At 37.2% G+C, this 26091-nt stretch overlaps 2 protein-coding genes across 3 annotated transcripts in view; one reads left to right on the forward strand and one right to left on the reverse strand.

Annotated features, from left to right (window-relative positions):
- The window catches only part of whrnb (whirlin b), an 80735-nt gene extending 65546 nt beyond the window's left edge, over positions 1-15189 (forward strand). Inside the window, exons 10-12 of one of the 2 annotated variants that reach the window (XM_067438890.1) lie at positions 1958-2139; positions 3374-3490; positions 13086-15189. In XM_067438890.1, the coding sequence (XP_067294991.1) occupies positions 1958-2139; positions 3374-3490; positions 13086-13268 (482 nt within the window). In that variant the 3' untranslated portion in view covers positions 13269-15189. Of the gene's footprint in view, positions 1-1957; positions 2140-3373; positions 3491-3833; positions 4266-13085 lie in introns of those variants that run through there. The other variant, XM_067438891.1, reaches the window with a different exon arrangement.
- Positions 15190-17748: 2559 nt separating this feature from the next.
- stxbp1b (syntaxin binding protein 1b) overlaps positions 17749-26091 on the reverse strand; it is a 45940-nt gene continuing 37597 nt past the window's right edge. Inside the window, exons 13-20 of the mRNA XM_067440173.1 lie at positions 25996-26076; positions 25776-25914; positions 25448-25557; positions 20666-20770; positions 20501-20586; positions 20249-20403; positions 18698-18821; positions 17749-18558 (exon numbers count right to left, since the gene is read on the reverse strand). Coding sequence (XP_067296274.1) covers positions 18712-18821; positions 20249-20403; positions 20501-20586; positions 20666-20770; positions 25448-25557; positions 25776-25914; positions 25996-26076 — 786 coding nt within the window. The 3' untranslated portion in view covers positions 17749-18558; positions 18698-18711. The remainder of the gene's footprint in view (positions 18559-18697; positions 18822-20248; positions 20404-20500; positions 20587-20665; positions 20771-25447; positions 25558-25775; positions 25915-25995; positions 26077-26091) is intronic.

A 26091-nucleotide genomic window follows, 5' to 3' on the forward strand; every position in this document is an offset into this window, starting at 1 on the left:
AGATAAATATATATATAAAATTAACCATAAAAATCCCACATCAGTAACTGTCATGACGTCCTCACCGGGGTCGCGTGACTGTGCAGTTGGCTACATTGTTTTATAATTTAACCGCGAAAATACATTTGATTTCACAAAGAGCAAGAAACAAGCAACAGCAGCATGGATCGTTTTTTAAAAAGAAAAGCCCCACAAGAACCGGACAGTTTTTACTTTGAAATGGAGTATTATGCTCTGTTCATTACTGTCCTGTCTAAATAAACAGGACATTTGCATTTAAATTTGGGTTATGCAGTGTTTTTAAAATATATTTTAAACTGGGGTGCCTTGAAATTTTATGCACTTTTGAAAGGTGCCCTAACTGAAAAAAGTTTGAGAAAGGCTGTTCTAGGCTAACAACACGCACAACCGATTGCACAAACTTGAGGCGGTTGGGCTATAACAGCAGAAGACCCCACCAGGTACCACTCATCTCCACTACAAATAGGAAGAAGAGTAGAGTCAGAATTTGGCGTAAACAGAATGAGAACATGGATCCATCATGTCTTGTTACCACTGTGCATAATGGTGTGAGGGATGTTTTCTTGGCACACTCTAGGCCCCTTAGTGCCAATTGGGTATCGTTTAAATGCAGCCTAAAAAATGGCCTACCTAAGCATTGTTTCTGAACATGTCCATCCCTTTATGACCACCATGTACGCATCCTCTGATGGCTACTTTCAGCAGGATAATGCACCATGTCACAAAGCTTGAATCATTTCGAATTGGTTTCTTGAACATGACAATGAGTTCACTGTACTAAAATGACCTACACAGTCACCAGATCTCAACCCAATAGAGCATGTTTGGGATGTGGTGGAATGGGAGCTTCGTGCCCTGGATGTGCATCCCACAAATCTCAATCAACTGTCCTTTTAATATGGGCCAACATTTCTAAAGAATGCTTTCGGCACCTTGTTGAATCAATACCACGTAGAATTAAGGCAAAGCTGGCGTTCTGAAGGCGAAAGGGGTCAAACACAGTATGAGGTGTTCCTATAATCCTTTAGGTGAGAGTGTGTGTATATATATATATATATATATATATATATATATATATATATATATATATATATATATATATATATATATATATATATATATATATATATATATATATATAAACATACATTTTCTATATTTTTTCTACTGAGGTTATAATTTTATAATAATTGCAATGCAGGGTGAGATCAAAAACAAAAGAGAGCTGGATGGGGTTTAAATACACAATTTAACAAGGGGCTATCACAGGACAGGGGAAAGTGATGAATCATGACTACATGTGACTATCATGGAAACAAATGAGGGTAACTATGGAAACAAACAAGGTACAAAACAAACAGGAACTAAATAGGACAACATTCAAAATTAAAAGTCCTTAAACAGGGGAACACAAGACAGGAATTATGACAGCAATTTTTTTATGACAATAAACAGTTTTTGTACAACAGATGTATTTTATCCCCAATCAAAAGAGACATTATAATGGAAATATATACCAAAATGAATCACAATCTAACTGAATCTGGGAATCTCTATCGATACCCATGCATGTTGTATACACATTACAAAAATTGGCTTTAGATGTCACTATAAAGATAAAAGAAGGTACCTAATGCTTTAATTTATTTAGATGCCAGGTTACCTTATTACAGAATGCACCTAGGCGTCAGGCAGCATCTCATTCATTTGAAATAATTAGTTGCACTAATTTAACATGCTAAATTGACAGCCATAGTAGACACACCTAAACTTTGATGAAGTTCAGAACATAGGGAATTCGTCCAGCTGTATAACTCTTTTCAGATCCAACTAATGTGTGAGGTTCACATAAATTCTGAACACAGACCTCTAATCTCTAAAAGCTAAATTGTGTGGTTATTTATAGCTTTGTGTGCTCATTTGTCTGTATTCCCAGGAGCCACGCTGTCCCAGCTGTCAGACAGCGGACAGACTCTGAGCGAGGACAGTGGAGTGGATATCGCAGAGGCTGGAGGGTTGAGTAAGGACAGCAGCCCGCGGCCAGGTAAACCTCCCTTCCTGCAGGTCATAGGTGAAACACACAGAGCGGAAGGACTCGCACAGGCCACCGCAAAACAGGTGAGAGAGCAGCGAAAATCTTCTGTTGTTAAAATGATTTAGTGTTATTTCATCATATAAGCAACTGACCTATCGGTAAGCCCAGCCCCCCTTAGTTACTGTTGCTAACTCGGACAAACAAACGGATTTGCTACTTCTTACTATGACAGCTGTCAGTGTGAAAACCTCATCCCAAGATGTTTTTCGACACAAAATATATACCCCTTCTGAATGATGACCAAACTTAACTGGTGGTTTATGAAATGTTACATCGTTTTAAACTAAAAAAAAATCTCTGTAAGAGCTGAACCAACAAAGTGTGCGCATTAACGTCTCATTCACAAACCCTCTCTCTCTCTTTGTTGCATTATCATTAACATACTCAGCAAGTGACACAAAAACACTCTAAAAAACTAACTATACTCTATACTATACTATACTAACTATATTCAAAAAAACTAACAATAAACAAACATATACAGACCATGCCAGCTCTCCCTTTCACTACCCGTAAACTATAATACCTATCAAAATAGGAGTCCCTCAACTATAGTAAGACAGATAATGTAGACCGTAAACATATTTAAACTCACAGAAATATCAAAAATGTGTACAAAAACAAACTAAACGATACAGAAGAATATAAGGAAAAGCCTCATTACAATCGCAGATGATAACATCCAGGATCAACACTGTTCATTTACCACAGGGTTAGATTAAATGAATGTACATGTAACCATCTAATATGGAGAGATGCACTGAAATGTAGACCATAGTTTGTCTAACATACACCGTAAAAATAAAAAATAAAATAAAAAATCCTCTCAGGATGCCTGGAATCAGTGTTACAGTAACCCAGGAATATCGTTTTTACTATTTTTGTAGCAGAAACACCATCAAACCAATGTGAGCATCAGATTTTTCAATGTTTCTCTATGGCGCTGAAACCTAAAGATGTCCGAGTTCCGGTGCCCGTGCAACTGATGCTCAATTGGTATTGGCTCATCTGCGTTCGAGGGGAGGGGCTTACCGATAGGTCAATTGTTAAACAGAAGCATGTCTTAATGCCACATTGTAAGGATTTAGTCTTGTTTGTCCTGGTTCTGTTTAAATAGAATTTTGGTTTAGCTCAGATTTTTCTTCATTCATGTTAAACTCTTTTGTATTCCTCCTGCATATTCTTTGAAATCTCTGTCTTTTTTTGTCTTTTTGAGTGTGATGTCTTAAGTAGCGTCGCTTTTGTTCATTGTTTTAGATGGGAATAATGGAGCCTACACTTGTACGGGTGCCCAAGTGTGCCAGTACACTTGGTATTGCTGTTGAAGGGGGTGCCAACACCAGACAGCCTCTGCCACGCATTGCGACCATACAGGTGGGTCAGAACGGGTTAAAGTTCAAAACGACGCCTAAGAGGGTTAAAGGTTTATCAGATTTAGCCTATGTAAGACAGATACGCTGAACTGATTCTTTCCGAAAACAGTCAAGCTCCTGGAAGCGTGCAATGGACGGAGCTAAAGAGTTACAATTGCACACACACACACACACACGTACATCATGGCATTATCCCTAGATAACTTTTGATTCACTATACATTTGTGTTGTTTACATTATATACACTTGTGCACGATTGCCAACAAAACACAGACAGTTAATGCAGTTTCACTCACCGCCTGTGTTTTTGACATTTTAACCATTGGGACCGCTCCATCTTTCAGGTTTTAAATGATCTGCAAATCCAGCGTCGAACTGGGCCTTGTTTCGTGTGCCGGGAACAAACTCCTTTGCTGCCCTGGAAAGTCATGTTCTGGTGACGTCATACAGGCCCATACTCAAAAAATAAAATGTTCCGAAACGTATACGATTCCTGAAGTAGTGTATTTGGAAAAGACACTACTTATCAACTTATTTTTTGAAACTTTGGCATTTATAGCATGAGAATCCAACCTTTTAACAGTGTAAATAAGTCAGAATGCATAAAATAGCATTAAATCCCCCCTTTAATTTTTCTCAAAATAAAGCTGTGTTCCAAACCTTAGTGAGCTGTCTAATTAACATGTTGTGGCATCATTGATGGCTGTTCCAAGGAAGGAAGCACAGTTAATTACTGTTCTTTGACTAGATCTAAAGATGTATCCATTGTGGAGAAGGCAGAATGCACAGCCTGCAAGTTCATTGAAAATATAAAAAACATTATATTAAAAAAATGTGTGTGTGTATATAGCTACATAAGAAATGTGAAAATTATAGTTAAAATCTCAGTTTTTAAAACTAGTTCATGATTATTAAAAATGTAATATGTTAGTTTGTTTGTTTATTTATTTATTTATTTATTTATTTATTTATTTATTTATTTATTTATTTATTTATTTATTTATTTATTTATTTATTTATTTAACAGGGACCATACACTGTGACAGAGTTAGCTAAGACAGTAATCTTGAATAACAAAGAAGTTAATTATATATATATATATATATATATATATATATATATATATATATATATATATATATATATATATATATATATATATATATATATATATATAGATATATATATATAGATATATATATAGATATATAATTAATGATTACACAACTGATTTTTCAACACAATTGAGTTTTAAAAATACTAAATGATGTATACTCTCTAATATGAACTGGCAATGAATTCCATCTTTTTGCTGCTCTATATGAGAACGCAGATTGTCCAAATGCAGTTTTCTTAAATGTAACTGAACAATTGCCTCTAGCAGATGCCCTGGTTTCCCTAAAGTTGTCTTTACAGAAGGTAATACAATGTTTAAGAGCTGGACCTCTGGATACACTGTGGGCAGATCATTAATATATAAACTAAATAAAACTGAAAAAAAAAGTCCAAGAATAGATCCCTGTTGCACTCCAGTAGTGCAGTCAAAAAATGATGAGCATATATCATTAATTCTTGTACATTGTTTCTTTAAATTTAGATATGATTCAATCCATGTTATTGTATTAATAGAAACATTTAGATAAAAGTACATTATGATTGACAGTGTCAAAAGCCTTCTTAAAATCAAGGAAGACAGCACCAACAACACCTCCTCCATCAAGACTGGATTTAATTTGTTCAACAAAGTAACAGTTTGTCTTCTCTGTAGAATAAAACTGAATTGGATGTAGAGGAAAAGAACCAATATTTAAATACTCTATTAACTGACTACAAATTACCTTTTTAATTACTTTGGAAATCACTGGACGAATACTAATAGGTCTGTAATTGATTACATTAGTAGGATCACCATTCTTTAAAATCGGTGTTATTACTGCTGACTTCCAAGCATTCGGGAAATAACATTGGTTTTTTGACAAATTAACCAGATGAGTAATGGGTGTACTAAGAACATGTGTATACTTTTTAACAAAGGTAGAATCACAATCAAAGACATCTTTAGCCCTAGAACTGTTAAGTTGACCCAACATTTGTATTATATTAGACTCAGATACTTCAGAAATATTAAAAACAAGAGCATTATAGTTTAATGGCACAATGTCCTTATTTCTTGCACTAAACCCTACATTTTGAATTGAATCTATCAAAAAAATATTGAATACACTAGCAATTTGCTGCTTATCTTGAATTAAATTTCCCTCAACTTGTAGTTGAATGTCTTTATTTCCTTTGTCAATATTATTCTTTTGTATTTTATTAATATTACTACTATTATACAGACTACTATTCCCCTTTGCATCATTTATAAGTTCGATGAAGAATTTCGTTTTGCTTTTCTTAGTTCCTTTACAACTTTATTACGTAAACACTGAAATGTTCTTCTGTCATGAGCCATACAGATTTGAGTACTGTTTTCAAGGCATGGTCCCTCTGTTTCATTAACTCCCATAGCTGTTAATTAAGCCAGGGTAAATTCTGTTTCTTTCTACATTTACATTTAATCATTTAGCAGACGATTTCATCCAAAGCGACTTACAAAAAAGAGGAGAGCAATAGAAGCAACGAAACAGACAAGGCCAACAACCTGTAAGAGCTGTAAGAAATCTCAATTAATTAGCACAGTACACAATATTTTTTTATTTTTTTATTTTTTTTAAATAGCCATCTACAACAAAAACTCACGTACGCAAAATACAGAACACTGGATTTTGATAGCTATGATAACTCATTAGGACTAAGGCTGATGCCCCAGCTGTTGTCGTTAATGCGGATTCAGTGGCCCAATGGGTTGGTTTTGTATGGTATTCTAGCTAAACGCACAGCAATAGCCATCTACAACAAAAACTCACGTACGCAAAATACAGAACACTGGATTTTGATAGCTATGATAACTATGTAACACACCCGCCTGAAGGCACAAATCCGGATGAGAGACGTAGATATGATCCAGGAGTGTGCGCTTTTTGGTCGTTGCTGTGGTGATCAGTAAGTGCTATTCTGTATTGGTCAGGTGCAATTGGAATAGATGTGTCTTAAGATGTTTTTTAAAGGGATCCCCTGGTGTTGAGACTTGTATGGCTTAATATAACATAAATGATGTCTCTTACTGAATTATGTAGTAGACAACCCATGAAAGATCTACGTTATTTTAAAAATCGATTTTATATTTGGACCATGGGCGGCGCCATTTTGTTTGCGTTCTAGGTTGATGACGTAGAGTGGTTGAACTCCTCAATCAGCTGGCGTTACCCGTAGCTATTTTTACCACAACGCAACTCGAAAATTGTTTCAGAGTTAAACAAAACCAATGAATTCCTTTGTAATTATACTTAAAACACACTCAAACATACATGTGCACACAAACTCACCTACACAAGTCACGCTCTGTCTCAATCGAGATGTTGGGCTGCTCAGTCTCCACGACAGGGGCTGAATCCGAAATCGACCCTATACCCTTAAATAGGGCATTATTTGAAGGGACGGACATTTGTAGTGTTGTCCGACACCATAGTGGACATGTTCGAGTGCAGTCATTCAGTCTCACGTTCCACCGCAATAACGAGTGTACAGCCGATTTACAAACAGCTGTCCGACTTCACGCACCCAAACATACATGTGCACACAAACTCTCTCTCTCACACAGACTCACACACACCCCAACAGATCGGCGCGAACACACACACACACACACACACACACACACACACACCCCAACAGATCGGCGCGAACACACACACACCCCAACAGATCGGCGCGAACACACACACACACACACACACACACACGCACGCACTGCGCGCGCATACATAACCCTCAATCTATTCCCTGTGTTGATATCCTGTTCAACACATCCTGTTCCCTAGATAGACTGTTGATAGTAGATTAACTATAATGCCTAATGTGACCAGCAGAGGGAAATATCTAGGTAGGACGATGGGATAAAGTAACGTGAGGAAGAGAGGCAGGATGTTTTGGTGATGATGCATGCGATTGAGACAGAGCAGTCAGGTGTGTGTGTGCGCGCCCGCCGATCTGTTTGTGACTTGTGTAGGTGAGTTTGTGTGCACATGTATGTTTGAGTGTGTTTTAAGTACAATTACAAAGCAATTCATTGGTTTTGTTTAACTCTGAAACAATTTTCGAGTTGCGTTGTGGTAAAAATAGCAACGGGTAATGCCAGCTGATTGAGGAGTTCAACCACTCTACGTCATCAACCTAGAACGCAAACAAAATGGCGCCGCCCATGGTCCAAATATAAAATCGATTTTTTAAATAACGTAGATCTTTCATGGGTTTTCTACCACATAATTCAGTAAGAGACATCATTTATGTTATATTAAGCCATACAAGTCTCAACACCATGGGATCCCTTTAAAAATGGCTACAGACTCGGCAGCATGAATTGACATCGGCAGGTCATTCCACCAGGTGGGAACGGTTCAGGAAAATGTCCGTGAGAGCGATTTCATGCCTCTTCTAGTGAACGCAACATTCTTACTGAATTCACCTTTGACCTTATTGATTTACCACAAATGCGTGTATGTAATGTAATGTTATAAGAATGTCATATTGTTAGCTTAGCAACATGACACTCAAGTCTAAACTGCTTTGAACTTGTGAAGTTGTTTCCTATGTAGAATATTCCAGATCAGTCACTTATGAGCTTCGTCCTATGTAAAAACGTCCTATGTACTGTAGCTAATAGCCTAGAAAGCTACGCAGCTTGATGCTGTAGGATTTGGTGCAGAGCTATAAAGTATGTTGATTAGACATTCTGAAGTATTTAAACTCAGCCACACAGAAATTTTGGGCTGTAACAAATATGAAATGTTAACATAAAAGTCTTAGAATTACTATTCCCCGAAAGTACCTTTTGTTCCACTAATGGAAAGGGTAGCTAATGTACTGTGAAGGGCTGATATTACAATCATCAAGGTACAATATACAGTTGTAACTTATATAATGTGGTTTCAGAAAGCTTTTAAAAGCTGCTCTTTCACAGACACATGAATGCTTAGGTCAGTAAAACCTGCTTTCACATCATATGGCTGCATGACAAAACAATTCCAATTTTCTTATTAGAAATGACTCATGATGCGGATTATTCTTTCCCTATTAGATCTTGCAGTGTTAAGATGCTCGATTGGTCTTTAGTTATAACTTTTCAGGAAGTTTTGTAGTTTGTTTTCCCCGCATTAGCACATTCAGGACCCATTTATGTGCATGTGTCTGTGTGCTTGCTTCTATCAGTGTTGTGTTCACTCGACATGAAGGTGAGAGACTTCCCCTTCAGCACAAAGTGGCTTTGCACATAAATGTGTTTGCTTGCATATTCAAACCTGATTGGGATCAAGCATCTAGTGATATGCCTATAGCTTCAGGGGGTGAAAAAATATGACATTAACAACTTGTATCTATGTAACAATAGCATTTATAGAGATGTATGATACTGCTAAATGAGGACAAAGTGCTGTAGCGGGGTTGCTGTATTTGTATTCTTTGTTGATTGGTAGAGTATCCTTGAAATTTGCATAGAATGTCAGTTTACACAACCAGCATGTGTAAATCTCACCATTGGAAAGGTCACAGAAGAACGCAGCCTGTCACAGACCCATCTGGACTTGTTCCATAATTAAAAAGTGCAGAATATTTTTTTACCAGACAGCCCTGGGCTCTTTAAAGAAGAGGTTTTTTTTTGCCGATCAGAGACACTCTCTGTCTTTTTGCGTGTGTTGACATTGAATTGGCCGACACATCTTTGGAGGGCAGGGTTTTGGATAAAAGACTGGAGGAATCTGTCTAAGGCTATGTTCACACTGTCAGATTAGTTTTGCATCCGATTGGAACCTGATCTAAAATGATTGACTGACTGTCCACATTATGTATCACATCCCATTTGTGAGTCCATGCCTTTCTTTCTGTTTTGCACTAATCTGCATTAGTTCTTATGGAAATGATGTTGTGTTGGTAGCTATATGCCAAAAACAACAGCAACCACAACATTAAAGGGTTTGTAATACAGATGTTGTTTTATTTACAACATGACAATGTGTATCCGCCACATTAGATTATGGCAGAAACAGAGGCTGGTATGCGTGGCTTTATTCCGTTCTGTTGCCTTCACTGGTTTCAAAACATATCTCTGTTATATTGTCATTTTATGCTTGTCTGGCACTTTTGCAACAACACAACCTTGTTTCAGCATGGTTACTATAATAACATCTGACGTTTTACACGGCATGAGAAAGTCACATAAACCATGCAAAATCCGATGAGAGCAGTCAGACTGAAACGGATTTCAGAAATGTGATTTGAATAGGATTTCACACCACATATGAATGTAGCACAAAACAGATTTGATGTTTTTTGCTGTTCACTCTTACTAAATCTAAATGGATTTCGATCGGATAAAAAATAATAATAAATTGGGCTGACAGTCTGAACGTAGACTAATGGTGTTTTCAGGTCATGTCAGAAAGATTGTATTTGTGAGCTGAACATACATGAATGTCACCTCAGTTTGACCTTTGACCGAAATTTTAGATTAAGTTTACAGAATCCTCATAAACTAAATCAAAACAAACGAATCACATCCAATGCACAATCTTTATTTGTTATTTTATAGAAGTAGATTTATTTTTATTTATTTTTTGTAGAACAAACTACCCAGGAGAACTTGAACACACCCTAGTCTAGTATAAATAACAGCTGGGTTATACTTTTTAAGATCTTTATACAACTTTATACATTCTACTAACTCTAAAGAACTTTGCAACTACATGTATATAACTGTTAAGTTAGGGTTAGTAGAATAAGTTTCCATGTACATGAAAATACTTACATATAGCCAGTAGAATGTCTCTTTCGGAGCATCAAAATAGTGTACCAGTGTTAGCAAATATTAAGCTATTGTTTCCAGCAAATGTAAAGAGATACATTTTTAAAGTGTTGTTTGGTCAGAATATTCCTCTGCTGATTGTCTTAAAAAGGCAGACCTTCATAGGAAAGAATATTTAACAGAATGCTTTGATTTAGTTTTGATTTTGAGCTAATAAATAGTAAATAGGTGTCAGGGTTGGCTAAAGGGATAAGGCAAGGACTCATAAACAATGGGCTTTTTATTATTAATAAAATAAAACTAAAACAAAAACAACCCCTTGGGGGAAAACAAAATTGGCAATTGGCAATTGTACAAAGCTGATCTCGACATGATAACGGGATCAGGCAGTTCAGGAAATGGATGGTACATAAGACGGCGAACTGGCACAAGGCTGAAAACACAAGGAGAACAAATAGGGAAAGCAAACAAATCGGGTAAGGAGTGAGGAGAGGTGGAGCAAATAATCCGATAGTCAGATAACAAGAAGGGCAGGGTTAGCATTTGTTTACATGATGGCAATGTACTTAAAAACAGATGACAACGTTGTCAAAACGATCCCCGTTCAGACAGATCTGCCAAAATGACTAATAAGGCTGTATTATGCTGCCAGGCCAGCAGATGGCGATGTCACTTTTTCAAGGAACACCCCTTAAACATGTAATATGGATGCATGAACATGTAACACCTCAGTGCATGGCGTCACCATTTTCACAATTCACGTAATGTTGTTTACATAGAGACGGTAAAGGCATTGTTTACAACCGTTTTCAAAAGCTTGTGTTTCAGGCCCCCCTAAACGCTGTGTAAATGAACGGCCAAAGCGCATAAAAAGTGTTTAGTTGGAAACGGTTTTGTGTAAAAAAACATACCCTTAGACAATAGACAGGAGGGCACATGGCACATAGAAACAAACATGACAAGCCATGTGCTCAAACAAAACATGACCCAAACTTGCAGCCAATGAGAGCTCTCACCAAGCCAATGGCACGTCCACACCAAGCCTGCAGTCTCCCTCTCATTTACTGAAGCTTTCGCGCCTCGATCGCCCCCCGGTGACCAGTCCCAGTATATCCGCCCCTCTGTGTTTTCTAATGGACGCGAGGCAAACTAAATAATAAAATTACACTTTAAATTTTTTTCCCCAAAGTTAGTTTATGTCACTGAAGGCAGTTATCATCACGATGATTTCATTTCAGGTGTTCATTTTAAAAATAAGTTTAGTTTGAGTTAGTTATTTGATATAGAGTTATTAAATATATAAAGTTATTTGATTTGCTATAAAAACGGGGGGTGTGACGTCATGATTGACAGCTGAGACTGACGGCTTCTCTGAGTGAAGTTGTCACTGAGGCACTAACGGACTTTTTTCGAAATTTTTGGGAGCAGATTAGAGCTTTAGCTTTAATTTCTACATTTCCATAACTGTTTATTTCACACCAACATAATTAATTGTTCTGCATCTGCGAGAGTGTGGGCGGGCTTTTGATATAGCAGCTGTACTTCCTGCTCTACTTCCTGCGCTCTACTGCGCAACTCCGGTCCCGAAATCGCTACTGCACAGACTCGGTCCCAAGATGTCAGCGCCGTGCACCCCCGCCTGAAAGCTTCAAATCTGGCAAGCGGAAACGGATGATGTCGAGTCATCCATATTTTTTTACGGTCTATGGTCCACACAGAACATGACAACACAAAAGCACACAAAATAACACAACGTACATGCGGACAGAAGAGCGTACAGCCCAAGGGAACTCGAAACCCGCATTCTCACATCCTCAAGACAGAGGGAGTGTCAGAGCTCTGCCACTAAATCAAGAATAAACAGACTGAAGTGACAGGACCCTGACAATATGTTAGTCATTGATTGTGTTTATGCCAGGGTAATGCTAATATATCTCAATGTGACATGACATATTCAGAGAGAAAAAAGTGCTGGTGATCATATTTCAAAGACAAAACAGGCATAATGGCTATTTACTATTTTTTTTTAAAAAGCATGTTAGAGTGAGATCTCAGATGCTGTCTGACACTGTTATGTACTGAATCCAACCTGAAAGAAACGCACTGCACAATGAGCCGATGTCATAGGTGTAACCATGGCTACCGCTCTTTCAGACTCCTTAAGATCCACTTTGAATCTTATCAAACTGTTCAGTGTAAGAGCAATCACCATTCAGTCTTTAATCAGGCATTTACTGCTTAGATGTCATGTTGAGTTAATTTGTAATAAATGTAAAAAAAATATGTTAATTAAATAAGACCCCAGCAGGGTTATATGACAGCATCAGCGCTTTAATGGTGTGACCATTAGTGCCTGATCGTGGACTATAGAGGAGATTGTTGGCCCAAATGCAGCTGGGCTATTAGCCTGCGTTTAGTCCCACCTTCCCTCCAGCTGAACAAAAGATGACAACCAGAACGCTCGTCTTGGTTATCTCTTTCCACCTGTCCTCAGGCACTTTATCTTTATACCATGACAGGAGGTCAGCTAATGACCTCTCAATATAAAGTGCCATATCAAAGAGGGCAAGCTCTCATTTTCTCCCCCATTTCCCACTTGTCTTTTCTCTCGCACTTTTGATAGATGATCTCTCTCTTTTGGAAAGTCCGAGACTTTTCTTTGCTTATTTCTCTCTCTCTTTCTCTTTCTGTCTCCCAGAAGGGGGGCTCTGTGCATATCAGTGGGCAGTTACGGGTGGGTCAGGTGATTCTGGAGGTGAACGGCGTGCCACTTAAAGGAATGGAGCACCGGGAGGCGACTCGAGTAATTGCAGAGGCTTTTAAGACCAAAGACAAAGACCATGTCGACTTTTTGATCGCCGAGTTCAACTCTGCTCTGTAGAAGTCGCCCCTCGAGAGATTCACTTGACAGCACCGCAGAGACCTGGCACTTTACTACACGTCCGCACAGAGGGGCCGAATGAGTCATGCTTGTCATGTCTGAGTCACAATTAGCTTAGAGTTCAAACGCTTCAACACACCCACCTTACGTCTGTGTTCTTGCTCCAGCAGCGACCAGCCGTCACACATTTACTGTATTAACAAGGTATGTTTCTGTGGACGATCTACTAAGCCAAAACTAATGGTCAAGTCTTTGAAAGGGACAAAATCAGGGTTATGTCAAATCTGTGCCACCAACTCTACTGTTCAACAACGTTTATATACACACACTACCGTTAAAGTTTGGGATCTGTAAGAATTTTTTTTATGTTTTTGAACTAAGTGTCTTATGCTTACCGAGGATGGACTTATTAGATTGAAAATATAGGCTACTGTAAAAACCTTAATATTGTGGAATAGTATTACAATTTAAAATAAGTTTTATATTTGAATATATTTAACATTTTTGTAATTTATCTGTACCTTTAATTAATTTATGCGTGTGATGGCAAAGCTTAATTTTCAGCAGCCATTACACCAGTCTTCAGTGTCACATGATCCTTCAGAAATCATTTGAAAATGCTGATTTGGTGCTCAAAAAACATTTCTTATTTGAATTGATGTTGAAATAAGTCGTCACTTTATATTTATGTAAATAAAAGTATAAATTAATTAATAATAATTACTGACCCCAAACTTTTGATTGGAATTGTGTGTATATCATCAGTTATTCATCAATTTCAATTCCTATAGTTATAAAATAATTTTCTTCCATACACACACCTGATTATGAGAAACTCACCTGAAGATTACATATCACTTTAATTATATAATCATTTGGCATACAGTATTTATTTTTTTGTAGGTGTTTTGTTACTCTTCCTTGATTCTGAAGGTTTTTCGTATATTTTATTATGAGGACCTGAATTCATTAGTACTTACTGAAAATAAATATTAATGCACTGAAATGTGATATTAATACACTACTACTATAATATCTGACTGGAGGATCAGAATTATTCCTGGAAAGATGGATCGAGCGAGGAGGATGATCCTAGAGTTATCTCATTGTTTCCCCTCTGCTTTTTTCCCTCTTTTCTTTCCCTGTCTTTCTCTCTCTCTCACAAATATTCATCCCGAAATTTCAGCCCTCTTTTATATCTGTGTGCTTACTTTAGAGATGGGTTATCAAGATTATTTTGAAGAGAGCAGATGTTCAGTAATTCAGTTATATGTAAATGCATGGCTCCTGATTATGCAACATACAGAGAGTTATTGTACATAGGTAAAATTATGTAAAGCTGTATATATTTTATTTATGTAATATATATTTTTTTGCACATACTGTTAATACAATGTCAAATATGAAACCAAAACATCATCACATAGTATAGAAACATATAAGCATATTCGTTTTTCAACCCCAAAGGATGTTCTTTCCTTTAGATGATTTATTCATACACCACTGTTATGCAGATAGTCTGTCTTTAAGTTCATAAAGGGATCTTCTTTTTGTTTATTTGTTGCTTGTCACCTGTTGTACTTTGCAATGTGAAACACATAATGTAATTTTACAGGAACTGTAATATCGTAGGCTGATTACAGAGCAATACCTTGTAGAGACAGTACACAGTCTGAGGGTATCAATATTATGCCTGAAATATTTATGATTTATGCCAAACTGGAAAAGAGACTTAAATAAATATTTAAAGACTGAATTATATGTCTAGTTCATTCATATATTAATTACTTGGTTAAATCATATTGCTATTACTCGTTTCGTCCACCTAAAAAGTGTTGATGTCTGCATTTACCTCTCTTCTCTGGTGAAGTTGTGTTTTGGTGCCCTCGTGTGTTCAAATGAAGGGCATGTTTTTAATGGTTTGCAGCAATATATTTAATTGTGTGTGTGTGTGTGTGTGTGTGTGTGTGTGTGTGTGTGTGTGTGTGTGTGTGTGTGTGTGTGTGTGTGTGTGTGTGTGTGTGTGTGTGTGTGTGTGTGTGTACACACCACACACACTGAAAAAAATTTGGAGTGACATTTACTTAAAAGAAGTTAGGCAACTTTTTCCACACAGAAAGTGCTTGTAATCTTTACTCTGGCTATTCTAAGTAATATTTACTTACTAGAACCACTTATTTTTTTATGTAAAATACACAAGTAAATTGCACTGGCAATACTCATCCATAGATTGTAACTTTCACTCAGATTACCATTGCATCCAATTACAAAACCCAAGTGAATATTGCTGATATTTCTGAGTTTTGCATGATGCACCCAGAATGCATTGTGGCATGAAGCATGTCACCATTGTTGAGATTCTTAGGCTGAATCTTGATATCTGTGTGTGAGAAAAGCTTGCAGGAGTTCAAAGTGCTTAGTGTACAGTCTGTTACAAAATGTATTCAACTTTTCTGGTTAAAACTGTGCTGGATCTTTTCTAGAATAAAACAAGGTTAATAGTATATTGCTCATACTCAGGTATAAGATTGGTGAATTAAGCCACTACACAATGATCATATTCTGATCATCAAGCGGACAAAAGCATCTGATCGTGTTTTCTCTGCTTTTCTTACCATAGCAAACTCAGTCACAGCAGTGAGAGAAACACTAACATTAAAAAGTCGCCAAACTACCCAACTAAAGAAAACACTAATCGCCATAATGGTGACATAAAAAAACTCTTATTAATTCTCAATAGGTTATTGAGTTATGTAGCTTATGTAGCTTTAGCTATACTGTTATTGTGATTAAAAGTCACGTTCAGTTAAAAGTCAAAACTTATTGAGAATTCAGCCACATAAAAGCAACATCACAATGACCGTCTCTGCCACCACTGAACAAGTGGGATCTTTGCGAAAAATTAGTGCGCATTTTCAAATGCACTTTGCTTTTCAGATTAAAATTTACTTAATATTTTAGGTGCATGTGCTGTGGCTATAAAACATTAAATATTATTTGTAAATATATGATAAAATTTACTCTTTTTTTTCTCAGTTAAGTTATTACATGAATAGACTGTGTAAATTTTACTTAAGACATATAGTTCCAACTTAAACTTGATATTACAATGTAATAATTACATGAATTAATGTAATAGATTTTACCATACCACAAAGTCATTTTTTTCAGTGCACATATACAGATTTGTTACTGTCCGGAGGAGAGAAGTTGGGTTCCTGCCTGGGACATATTGTATCATTCCCTTATAGATGATTTCAATCGACAGGTAGGTCCTCCTGGGAGGTGTGTGTATATATATATATATATATATATATATATATATATATATATATATATATATATATATATATATATATATATATATATATATATATATATATATATATATATATATATATATATATATATATATATATATATACACACACAGTGCCATGCGAAAGTATTCGGCCCCCTTGAATAATTTTGCATGCCCAATTTTTCAGTTCGTGATTTGTTAAAAAAGTTTGAAATATCCAATAAATTTCATTCCACTTCATGATTGTGTCCCACTTGTTGTTGATTCTTCACAAAAAAATACAGTTTTATATCATTATGTTTGAAGCCTGAAATGTGGCAAAAGATCGCAAAGTTCAAGGGGGCCGAATACTTTCGCAAGGCACTGTATATATATATATATAAATTAATTTGTCTGGTTTTGCAATTAATTTGAAACAATTCCAAATCTTTCAGGTCATTTTTTAGGACATGTAACATTTAAGTTTGAAAATGTCTTATTAACTTGCTGTAACGTTTTGTAGGGGTGTCACAATATATCACAATATAAAAAGGCAACAATATGTATCATGGATAGTGATCATGTCTATTGTGTATAGGTCACCCAAAATGAGAATGGCTGTGAGAAAAAGTTTTAGTGTCAGTACTACATTAAACTATTAGGCCTATATATAATGTTTAATAATGCAATGGGGGAATATTTGGGTAATGCCAAATACTTTGTTAGCATTAAAAAGTGGCATACATTATTTATATCTAGTCAGCGACAGAGTGCAAGCATATTCGTCTAATATAATTCTAATAAAAAATAATTCTGTAATTTCAGCTTCAGAATCATGAATATTTATATTCTGGTGGCACCATTGTCCCGTGAGTTACCAGCACCAAGTCCAAGTATATTCATTTCCACCGCCAACGTAATGTCAAATTTAGCATTTAATCACAGACCCTTTAATATGCCTTGGAGTATGGCAATAATATCATATTGTGAGTTCATTATCGTGAGATGTATCGAATTGTAACATGAGGGTATTATTGTTACACCCCTAATGTTTTAGCATTCAACATCCACCAACAGCACCAACTGATGATCATTGTTTCAATATTATAATAATAAAATATTATTTTCTATAACATTATAAGAAATACCCTAATGTGAGTTTGCATGGCATGAAAATTTAGAAATGTCATAATCCAATGCTTAACTGAAGCCAGTTTATTTGAATATACGCACAAGACAGTGGTTTGCAGTTCTTAACCTCTGTGTTAAACAAATTTAAATATGGCATACATATTGTATATTTATACTCATGAATTTGTATTCTTAGTGTAAATAAATAACAGATTACAACATAAAAAGCAATCATACTACATCACTGCACAAGGAACAGTCGTTCTGTGCTTACGGAATATGTAAAACAATGTCTAAAAGAACAGAATATCAGAAATTTACTACATGAACACAATCAATATACAAAACTTGTAACTATCATTTCCTAACCACAAGGTTAAAACACAAAGCATCGGATATTCATAATGGGACATCCATAATGAACATGATCATCACACAACAGACACAATCATGCTTGGCAGACGCACCAGACCACTGTAGAGCAGGCCAAACTACTGGAATCTCAAACTCTATTTGCAGTCCATTGAGAGTATATAAATGATCTATTCTTTGTAGTTACACTCAAGTCGACTCATCCTATGTTACCAACAAAGCATAATGACACCTAAATAGTTCCTTGTTTGTTGATCATGACTGACTGAGCTTGTTCCCTTATGTATATTTCAGTTAAAACAGAAAAACTTTGCATATTTAGGCGATTATGAATGGTACAGAGGCTACTTATGTAATAATATACATCACTATAGCCTATTGCTGACAAGACAGACTGCCTGAAAATAGCTGAAGTGTGGAAACAATGTATGGGTGTGTGAATTGAGGAGTCGATAATGTCACTGAGGATGTCAGAATAGTGAGGGAGGGCGAAGATGTCACCACATTCTAAAAGGAGAGAACAAGAAAACAAGGCACATTTTGTTTCATTTTACAGCGAATGAAAAGATATCTACATAATTAAAAGTGCTAAATGTAATGATTAAAATGTCAACAGGTATATTTAAACGATGGTAAAAGGTCAGACCTTGTTTCTTGTTGTTACTTATCTTCTACAGGAAGCTGGTCCTCAGGGGCCGCGTTGGGGTCCAGGAAGTCTGGGTGCTGCAGATGCTTTAGGTATTTAATGGGAGTGAGTGTGTGGGTGGAGCCTGTGAGAGAGATCATAAATATGATCAAGGCTTTTACTGCGACAATAAAAAAACAAACACACAATTAACTCACATTGTGGGGGTGGTTAAATGCAGTTTACTAATCACAGATATGCAGTAAACATTAACATTTTCTGTCACATTTCAAAACATTTCAAACCCATGTGTTCCACAGCAGAATGCTTTCACTGCTCAATAATTCCTATTTTTGAAGGGTTAGTTCACCCAAAAATGCAAATTCTGTCATTATTACTCACCCTCATGTTGTTCCAAACCCATAAGACTGTAATAGCTCTCTGATCCCTCCATAGACAGCAATGTAATGAACACTTTCAAGGTCCAGAAAGGTAGTAAAGAATTGACTAATTGTTAAAATAGTCCATGTGACTACAGTGGTTCAACCTTAATTTTATAAAGAGACGAGAATACTTTTTGTGTGCGAAAACCAAACAAAAGTAACGACTTTAAACAACAATTTCTTCTAGCCTGTGTCAGACTCTTACGCTGTTGACACACTGTAAACAATGCAGAGCTTCCAGAACGCAGGCTTATCATTGGCCAACGCTGTTCACGTGAGCACCATGACTGCCGTAGAACTAGTAAACGCTGCAGTTTACACACTGCTTCAACAGCGTAAGAGTCTGACACAGGCTAGAAGATATTGTTCAATATATTTTTTTCCACACAAAAAGTATTCTCATTGCTTCATAAAATTAAGATTGAACCACTGGAGCCACATGGACTATTTAAGTGATGTATTTACTACCTTTTTTGGGCCCTGATAGTGGTAATAATGTTACTGTCTATAGGAGGCAGAAAGCTCGAAGGTCTTACAGGTTTGGAATGACATGAGGGTGGGTAATAAATGACAGAATTTTCATTTTTGGGTGAACTATCCCTTTAAGGTCAGTAAAACAATACACTAGTTTTTTTTCTATTTTTGAAAGAAGTTTCTTATGCTCACTAAACCAGCATTTATTGAAAAATACAGTGAAAACAGTAATCTTGTAATTCATTTCTTGTAATTTATCCACTTTTAAACTATTTTCCTGCTGAATTAAAAAAAAAAAAAAAAAAAAAATATATATATATATATATATATATATATATATATATATATATATATATATATATATATATATATATATATATATATATATATATATATATATATATATATATATATATATAATTTTTTTTTTTTTTTTTTTTTTTTTTTTTTAAATACTGACTTTACATTTTTTTTATTATAGTGTATAATACAAAGAAACCTGATTGATTTATTGGCTGGAATTTCAAAAGTTATGTTAACAAAGCCATAAAGGGGAGAATTGTGTAATGCTGTGTTCTCTAGTAGTCGTCTGTGTAATAGTGAGTCATTGGCATTTTTGAGGTGTCAGGAAGGACCCTTTAGCACTGCAACCCACCGATGAGTGCTTCCCATTTGCCGTTGGCCTGTGTGACCTCATAGACGCAGCGCATCTCGCTGTAGGTTACACCCCCAATGATGAAGACGATAATGCGTGGGCCATTGCGTATCTCTCCTGGGCTCTTGTTCTTATGCCAGTTCCCATAACGGGCACTAAAAAAAGACAACATTAGTGTTATCACAGGATATTTCAGTAGAGTAATGAGATGTTGTTGCATATGAATCCATATGTTTGTGCAGCTAATCATACCTGGAAGCTGTGGTCGTTTTTGAGGATGCGGTGCGTGTCGAGATGTAAGGATACTGTTTTGGATCAAGTTTGTCTTCAATGGCATCCTATCATAATGTAGGAGAAGTTAAATGAACAGAATGTTGACAAGTCCAAAGTAAAGCAAGTGCTGTTTGTTTAGCTTACCTCCATGATGTCTTTAACCAGTGGAGTCCATCGCGAGAGCTGGTACGTTTGCTCACTGACTCTTTCCTTCCGGTCAGATTTCTTCCCTTTGCGTGTGGTTGCTTGCTGTGGATTCATATTTAAAAAGCTATGCAGTTTGACCTCAGACCGTATGATTAGTGATTCACCGAATTCCGGATGAACAAGTCAATAACAATAAAAGTGCCATTCTCCACTAGAGGGCACACTTTCCATCTGTTTTACCTCATGAACTACATTTCCCATAACCCATTGTATGGACTAATCATGTCCTGGGGTGCTTCCCAATTCTTATTTGTGCATCCTCGTTTCCTTTCCTAGCTTCCTTTCCTCGCTCCTTAGCTCCACCCCTTCGGGATGCGAGGGAAGGACGCGAGGAAAAGATGAAGGACGGAGGAATTGAATCAAGTGAAATGATATATCCTCGCTCCCTTTAACGTCACTTCAAAGAGGCGTCAATTAATGATGACTTCACCGCTGGATTAAGTCGGGATTCTTGAACATTAGAGATAACTATTTATATTGTGAGCTTCAGCCTCCACAACATACCACATTTGTCCATATTTTAATTAATATTACCAGTTATTATTAACAACGAATTCCAGTTATTAACTGCTTTTTATTAATTGTAGGCTATAGTATTGGTTTCTATTTGTTTCTCTATTTGTTTCATTCATGTGCTTTAATATAATTCTGCAACTGTCATTTGTTGTTATTTGACAAACGTGTGTCTTGTACATGTAAACATAATAATGATGAATAAACTTTGGCACGATGTGAAGGGGGAGGAGAATTAATGCGTGCGTCACGTTTAGTCGAATAAACACTTCCGCAAAGGATACTCCAGTGTATCCTCGCTCATGACTCCTCAGGAAGCCTCCTCACGCCTCCATCCTTGCGGTGCAATTAGAGAATTGAGATCTCCTTCAAGATGGCTGAACTCCATTGGTTTCCGGGTCATAGGAGGGGGGACGGAGGAGGGATATTGAGAAGCACCCCTGGTTACTCCTACCTGTATGTTATTAGTTTGTTTACTCTTGCATATTTAAAGGGATAGTTCACCCAAAAATGAAAATTAGCCTATGATTTACTCACCCTCAAGTCATCCTAGGTGTATATGACATTCTTCTTTCAGACGAATAAAAGTGGAGTTGTATTAAAAAAGTCCTGGCTAATCCAAGTTTTGTAATATCAGGGATTGTTGCTCTGTTTGCAAAAATGCATCCGTATGTCAAAGTGCTCCAAACAGCTCTGGGAGGTTAATAAATGCCTTTAGAAGTGAATTGATGCGTTTGTGTAAGAAAAATATCCATATTTAAAACTTAAAGTAACATTTCAGTCGATCGCCTTCCATATTCAGTTTATGGAAAGTGTTAAAAGTGCCTCTGCAGTTCAAAGGCTTACACTACCGGGTACGCTCCATAGACAGTAAAAGAAATGGACAGAGCTATCCCATTGACGTCAACGTCGGAATGTGATGTCAGTATAGGAGCACTCACTTCCAGATGGCTGAGCGAACTGCGCAGGCTCAGACTGAGCTTGACGACGTAGATGTGACGTGAGCAACCTGTCTGACAGCTGTAGGTCTTCTAATAGTTGTGGAAAGTGAAAGCTGAATCACGTTGTTTAAATATGTTCTCCCGTTGCTTTTGGCTCACTATGGGCTTCTCCCCATTCTTCCCCCTTAACTTTATCAGACTTTATGTCTCCACGTCCCCCCGACTGTCTCATAAACAGTAAAAGATTGACTGCGAGCGTCTCCTCAGGTCTATACGGTAATTTCTCAACTGTGCGACAGAGTTGGTTATGACGTTGGTTATGACGCAATCGTTAGCCTATTTTTACAAAAACAGCTTCTGCGGGGCGATAGTGTAAGATACAAGGTAACGGAGTCTTTTATGCATTGTCGTGTTTCTTTATAAATAAACAATGGACAAATGGAGTCTTTAAACACCTCTGATGTAAAGTTATTTACTGTCAAAGTGACTCAAAAATGAATGGGAGTCAATGGGATGCTAACAGCAGGTGATGGCTTGGTTAGCAATGGCCGCCCCTATGGGTGGAACGCTTTCCGAGTGCTAGATTACCCCCTTGGTACGCTCGTCAGATGTTGCGTACGCATCTTGAACTCCGAGAAGGCACTTTCAACACTTTTCCACGGAAGGCGATCGGCAGGATCTTTAATTTAAAAAGCTTTAAATATGGATTTTTTTCTTGCATAAATGCAATGATTTGCATCAGAAGGCCTTTATTAACCTCCCAGAGCTGTGTGGAGCATGTTATTTGAGGGACAGATGCAGTTTTATGGACTTCAAAACAATCCCTGCAATTATAAAGCTTGAATTAGCCAGGACTTTAATATAACTCTGATTGTATTCGTCTGAAAGAAGAATGGCAAAAATGCAAAAATGAATTTGATGTCATTACTCACCCTAATGTCATTCCACACCCGTAAGACCTCCGTTCATTTTTGGAACCCAGTTTAAGATATTTTATATTTAGTCCAAGAGATTCTGTCTCTCCATTGAAAACGTATGCACAGTATACAGGTCCTTCTAAAAAAATTAGCATATTGTGATAAAGTTCATTATTTTCCATAATGTAATGATAAAAATTAAACTTTCATATATTTTAGATTCATTGCACACCAACTGAAATATTTCAGGTCTTTTATTGTTTTAATACTGATGATTTTGGCATACAGCTCATGAAAACCCAAAATTCCAAATCTCAAACAATTAGCATATCATGAAAAGGTTCTCTAAACGAGCTATTAACCTAATCATCTGAATCAACTAATTAACTCTAAACACCTGCAAAAGATTCCTGAGGCTTTTAAAAACTCCCAGCCTAGTTCATTACCCAAAACCGCAATCATGGGTAAGACTGCCGACCCGACCCTGTCCAGAAGGCCATCATTGACACCCTCAAGCGAGAGGGTAAGACACAGAAAGAAATTTCTGAACGAATACGCTGTTTCCAGAGTGCTGTATCAAGGCACCTCAGTGGGAAGTCTGTGGGAAGGAAAACGCTGCACAACGAGAAGAGGTGACCGGACCCTGAGGAAGATTGTGGAGAAGGACCGATTCCAGACCTTGGGGGACCTGCGGAAGCAGTGGACTGAGTCTGGAGTAGAAACATCCAGAGCCACCGTGCACAGGCGTGTGCAGGAAATGGGCTACAGGTGCTGCATTCCCCAGGTCAAGCCACTTTTGGGCTACAGAGAAGCAGCACTGGACTGTTGCTCAGTGGTCCAAAGTACTTTTTCCGGCTGAAAGCAAATTTTGCATGTCATTCGGAAATCAAGGTGCCAGAGTCTTGGAGGAAGACTTGGGAGAAGGAAATGCCAAAATGCCTGAAGTCCAGTGTCAAGTACCCACAGTCAGTGATGGTCTGGGGTGCCATGTCAGCTGCTGGTGTTGGTCCACTGTGTTTTATCAAGGGGAGGGTCAATGAAGCTAGCTATCAGGAGATTTTGGAGCACTTCATGCTTCCATCTGCTGAAAAGCTTTATGGAGATGAAGATTATGTTTTTCAGCACGACCTGGCTCACACTCACTGGTAAATGGTTTACTGACCATGGTATTACTGTGCTCAATTGGCCTGCCAACTCTCCTGACCTGAACCCCATAGAGAATCTGTGGGATATTGTGAAGAGAAAGTTGAGAGACGCAAGACCCAACACTCTGGATGAGCTTAAGGCCGCTAGCGAAGCATCCTGGGCCTCCATAACACCTCAGCAGTGCCACAGGCTGATGGCCTCCATGCCACGCCGCATTGAAGCAGTCATTTCTGCAAAAGAATTCCTGACCAAGTATTGAGTGCATAACTGAACATAATTATTTGAAGGTTGCCTTTTTTGTATTAAAAACACTTTTCTTTTATTGGTCGGATGAAATATGCAAATTTTTTGAGAAATTTTGGGTTTTCATGAGCTGTATGCCAAAATCATCAGTATTAAAACAATAAAAGACCTGAAATATTTCAGTTGGTATGCAATGAATCTAAAATATATGAAAGCTTAATTTTTATCATTACATTATGGAAAATAATGAACTTTAATCACAATATGCAATTTTTTTGAGAAGGACCTGTACTGTCCCTTTCCAGAAGGACTAGAAAGGTAATAAAAACATCATCAAAGTAGTCCATGTGTGACATCTGTGGGTTAGTAGAATCACTTGAAGCATCGGAAATACATTGATTCATGATTCGGATCGTGTGTCAAACTGCCAAACTGTTGAAATCATGTGACATTGGCGATCCAAATCATGAATCAATACGGTGATTCATAATCATTCGAATCTTTGTTTGATGATTGAAAACAAACCCGGAAGAGAAGACAATGCTGAATAAAGTCATAGTTTTTTTTTATTTTGGGACCAAAATGTATTTTCGATGCTTCAAGAGATTCTAACTAACCCACAGATGTCACACATGGACTACTTTGATGATGTTTTTATTACTTTCTGGTCCTTCTTGAAAGGGACAGTATACTATGCATACTTTTTCAATGGAGAGACAGAATATAAAATATCTGTTTTAAACTGTGTTCAGAAGATGAACGGATGTCTTACGGGTGTGGAACAACATTAGGGTGTGTCATTAATGACAAAATTCATTTTTGGGTGAACTAACCCTTTAAGTCTCTTTTTTTGGCTGGACGTTCCTTTATTGCTGCACCCATGGTGTCTGTCTATTCTGTGAATATTGTAAGATAAGGGAACATGCTTCATATGAATAAAGAAGAGTTCATTAGCTGACCTCTGAAATGATGGGAATTCCCATATGCGCCATATTAGAGATGATGTCACTGTCCTCTGGAGGAATCTGAGCATGCTGGAGGAGCTTACACAGATTCTCCTCTGACACACCTATGAGACACACACAAAGTCAACCAGGAATAATTATACATAATTATACAGAGAATTACAGAGTTTGGTTCTAGATCCTAGAAGCCCAGCATTATACTGGTTTTGCTCACTGCTGTGTGATATTAGCAATAATGACTGTGTACAAAATGTACATGTCAAACATACCACCCCCATCTCACCCACACACACAACAAAACAGAGAGGCCATGTTCCCTCACCGTTCTTGAGGAAGATGTAGAGCAGGATGATACGGATCTTGTCCATGATGGTGACGTTGGCATCCAGTAGTATGGGTACGATGGCTCTCATGGGGTCTTTGATCTTCTCACCCTCTGCATCTGTGCCCATAGCTAAATCCTATGACAGAGCACATGAACACTATTAACATTCATTATTATGTCGAATTGAGCAGGCAGATCGATCAAAGAAAAGCTTTACCTGCTCCACACGGCACAGTTTGTCCACTGTGCCCTGGTATTGCTTCATACAGTCTTCTGCTAAGTGCAGGTGAGTTGAATACTGCAAGATCACAAA

This window comes from Pseudorasbora parva, chromosome 3 (genome assembly GCF_024679245.1).
Source record: "Pseudorasbora parva isolate DD20220531a chromosome 3, ASM2467924v1, whole genome shotgun sequence".
NCBI classification, from domain to species: Eukaryota; Metazoa; Chordata; class Actinopteri; order Cypriniformes; family Gobionidae; genus Pseudorasbora; species Pseudorasbora parva.